Raw genomic sequence first — 3986 nt, 5'->3', positions numbered from 1 at the left:
ATTTAATTTTCAGAATGAAAAGGAAAAAAACGAAGGATATTTCAAGTTTTTTTGTTAAAAGAACGCCAACTCAAAATCCACCTCCACCTTCTCCTCCTCCATCTCCTCCACCTTCTCCTCCTCCATCTCCTCCACCTTCTCCTCCAAATCTTTCACCACCTCAAGAAAATGAACAAAATCTTCCTCCTCCATCTCAACTAAATAAACAAAATCCTTCTCATCAACAAAGTGAACAACATTCTTCTCCATCACACAATTCCAAAACCCATCTTATTCTCAGATTGAGCGAATTTGAAATTGCTAATCTTCCACAAGATCCTGGAAAAGGAGAAAGATGAGTGATTTTCATCCTGATGATAAAAGCATAGTAAGAAGAACATACCTTGATAGAAAACCTTGCCAACCTAAAAATTTTGTGTTTCCTCAAACACTTATCGGGCCGAAAAATCGTCGATTTAATGTGGATTGGTTTGACACTTGGCCTTGGCTAGAATATAGTGTTGAAAAGGATGCTGCATTTTGTTTTGCTTGCTATTTATTCAAGGAGGACAATTCGGTTGGAAGAGATGCTTTTACTACCAATGGTTTTAAGTATTGGAATAGATTGGATGTAATAAAAAAGCATGTTGGTAGTCATAAGAGTGTTCATAGTAATGCTATGATTGCTATGGAACTTTTCAAGAACCAAAAGAGTAGCATTATTACTGGTTTATCAAAACAAACAAAAGAAACCATGAGTGCTTATCGAACGCGATTAGAAGCTTCTGTTGAAACTATCAGGTGGCTTTTACTCCAAGGGTTGCCTTTTCGGGGTCATGATGAAAAAGAAAGTTCATTGAGTAGAGGTAATTTTGTTTCATTACTTACTCTTTTTTCACAACATGATCCTGAGTATTCCAAAGTTGTTTTCAAATTGGCACCTGGCAATTGTCAACTCACTTCTCCTGTTGTCCAAAAAGATATCATTAATGCTTGTGCAAAAGAGACAACGAAAGCAATACTTGAAGATATGAATGGTGGGTGGTTCACCTAAAAGGAAAGAATTTCTTCGAGAGAAACAAGCTCAACGAGTTGTGGAAGCACTATCCTCAGGTGAACTTGAATCGGGAACGGGTTTAAATCAAGAACGTGGCTTAGGCAGAGGTCCCACTTTAAAACAATTTTGAATGTGTTTGATTTGTATCCTTCAATTCTTGAGTCACTTGATAAAATTGGTGAAGTTTCTGATGCAATTGATTCAAATAAAGCACAAGCTCTTACACACTTGTTAATGTCATTTGATTTTGTGTCTGTGACACACTTGATGGTTTCTATATTTGGCATCACAAATGCATTGAATGTGGCTTTGCAAAAACGTGATCAAGACATTGTAAATGCTATGGCCATGGTTGATGTAACCAAGATCAATCTACAAAAGATGAGAGATGAAGGATGGGATTCTCATATGGAAAAAGTCACTTCTTTTATGTCTAAATATGACATCGAGATTCCAAACATGGAGGAGAAATATCATGTTCCGGGGAGAAGAATGTTTAGAGGTAAGAGCCCACAAGTTAACAAATCTTCATCATTTCGAGTTGAAGTTTTCTTAAGTGTCATTGACCTTCAATTGCAAGAACTTGAGAATCGGTTTCCGGAGATAAGTAAGGAACTACTTATATGTATGTCTTGCTTTAATCCTACTAACCGTTTTTCTTCTTTTGACAAAAGAAAATTGATTCAGCTTGCCAAGTTCTATCCCAATGAGTTTTCAAGTACTGATATGATATTTTTTGATTGGTCACTTGAAAATTTTATTGTTGATGTTAGAGGAGATGAGAGATTTTGGAATTTAAAGAGTCTTCACGAGCTTTCAATGAAACTTGTTGAGACGGGGAAGTCCGAAACTCATGATCGGGTCTACTTGCTTTTGAAATTGGTGTTGGTTCTTCCCGTTGCAACTGCAAGTGTAGAAAGATTATTTTCTAGTATGACGCAAGTGAAAGATAAATTGCGGTAATAGCATGGGAGATCAGATGTTGAATGATTGCTTGATTACTTATGTGGAGAAAGAAATGTTTTTGAAGGTTAGCAAGGATGATATTATAAATCGATATCAAAATATGAAAACTCGTCGAGAACAATTGTAATATTTTCTAAGTACTATTTGGTTGTAATAAGTACTATTTTTAGGTACTATTTTATCGAATATGAACTATTATTAGTCATAAATTGATTTTATTTGAAGTAGTTTTCTTTAATTCATGGATTATCTTATATGGATACGCATATCCGAACCCGTGCCCGTAGCCATTTCTGTGCTACCTAGTCGGTAGTGACCAACTATTCATAAATTCCTGGATCCGCCACTGGCGCCACGTGACACCCTCCTTCTGTCATTAAAATTTTGCCACGTATTTATTAATCAACAATAAGTCAGGTGATCACTATTTTAAAAAATATATATGCTAAAGCTTAGGATCGAACCCCGGGCCTCAGGTAAGGGTTTTCAAAGACTTACCATCTCATCTAACATCTATAAGTAATTCATATTTTTACAAAATTATAAATATGTATTGTAATTAGTAATGTGGCAATAAATTGTTAATTATAACACAATTCCTTGATTACGTATATATATTTCAGGTGTGCTTTTAGGTGCCATGTCGAACTTTTCCTTTGCACTAGAATTTTATCGCGTATGCAATAAATCAATAGTAGATTGGTCATCATATTTTTTGGAAAAAATATAATGATATCTTGAATCGACCCCAGGCTATGACCTATTATTAAGTATTAGTTAGATATATTTACCTACACCAAGTGATATATGATGTAATTATTTTAAAATTTTAATTATTAATAGATGAAAAATATAAGTACCTGGAGTATACCTCGGACCTAAAAACTAATTAGATATGTATTGACTCTGTTTGGGGAAGCATTTTAGTTACCTTAAATAATAAGATATTAGCATATTTTAGGTGCTAAAATGATTAGTAGTATTTGAGAAGTACCTAAAATAAAATTTCAAGTGACTAAAATGAATTAAATAATAAGTTAAAAAATTTTCCTTTTCAAAATCAGGTGACTGAAATTTTGAAAGGTTTTTCCAAAACTTTGACAACAACTAATTTTGCTAAAATAATTTATCAACTTAATCAACTAATTTTGCCAAATAGTTAAACTAATCAATTACCTTATTAGTTCTAGCACCTTATCAGTTTTAGCTTTATCTTATCAGTTTCAGTTAATTTATCAGTTTCAGTTTATTTTCAGCTAATAATGCCAAACAGAGCCATATATGGAGTTTCAAAATAATTGAATTCCTAAATTAATCAAATATAAATGATGAATTATATACTACTTACTGCCAAAAACGAATAATCTGTTACGGAAAAATCACACAATATATTAATAATTATAAAGTTTTTCCAGTAATCAGTAGATTGTAGTCATTGTACGTACATCCATAATCATAAAAAAAAAATATTCAGAAATTATAGAGACTCTTTAGCTAGGTGTCCAACAATTCAAAAATATAACATTCTTAACAGATTCTTCAGATTGTTTTAACTTTTCATCCATAATTTTATTGGATATAATCATGCTTGAGGCAGACGACGAGACTCTTTTAGCATGAGAATATGATCTAATGTTGTTCACAACATGTTGTTGAAGAGACCTAATTGGGTAATTCCACCTTGAAAACCTTTGATCTAATCTTGAAGCTTCAACTGCTGCAATTCTTGCTGCTAATACCCAAGTTTTTGTGATGTTCATCTTTATTTTGAACTTCAAATTATCTGATGGGAGTGAAAAATGAGAGTGATTTTGTTCTAAAATGTTGAATGATATATGATTGATTAATGTACAGAAATATAACAGATGCGAGTTAATATATATATGAGGGTTTGAGCTTTTACGTAGAGATTGATTGGGAGCGAGATGAGTAATGCAAACAAATTTGGTGTACATGAACGTGTCTGTTTTTTAGAATTAGTCAT

At 32.9% G+C, this 3986-nt stretch overlaps 1 protein-coding gene across 1 annotated transcript; it reads left to right on the top strand.

Moving 5' to 3' along the window:
• The first annotated feature begins 334 nt into the window (after positions 1 to 334).
• LOC104907266 (uncharacterized) lies at positions 335 to 1999 on the top strand. Its single transcript, XM_048641913.2, has 2 exons — positions 335 to 1016; positions 1221 to 1999. Exons 1-2 carry the CDS (start codon positions 335 to 337, stop codon positions 1997 to 1999), a joined length of 1461 nt encoding a protein of 486 aa, XP_048497870.2.
• Positions 2000 to 3986: the final 1987 nt, after the last annotated feature.

Source organism: Beta vulgaris, chromosome 4 (genome assembly GCF_026745355.1).
Source record: "Beta vulgaris subsp. vulgaris cultivar EL10 chromosome 4, EL10.2, whole genome shotgun sequence".
Classification (NCBI taxonomy): Eukaryota; Viridiplantae; Streptophyta; class Magnoliopsida; order Caryophyllales; family Amaranthaceae; genus Beta; species Beta vulgaris.
The sequence above is the reverse complement of the archived record's forward strand: the minus strand, read 5'-3'. Positions and strand labels throughout refer to the sequence as shown.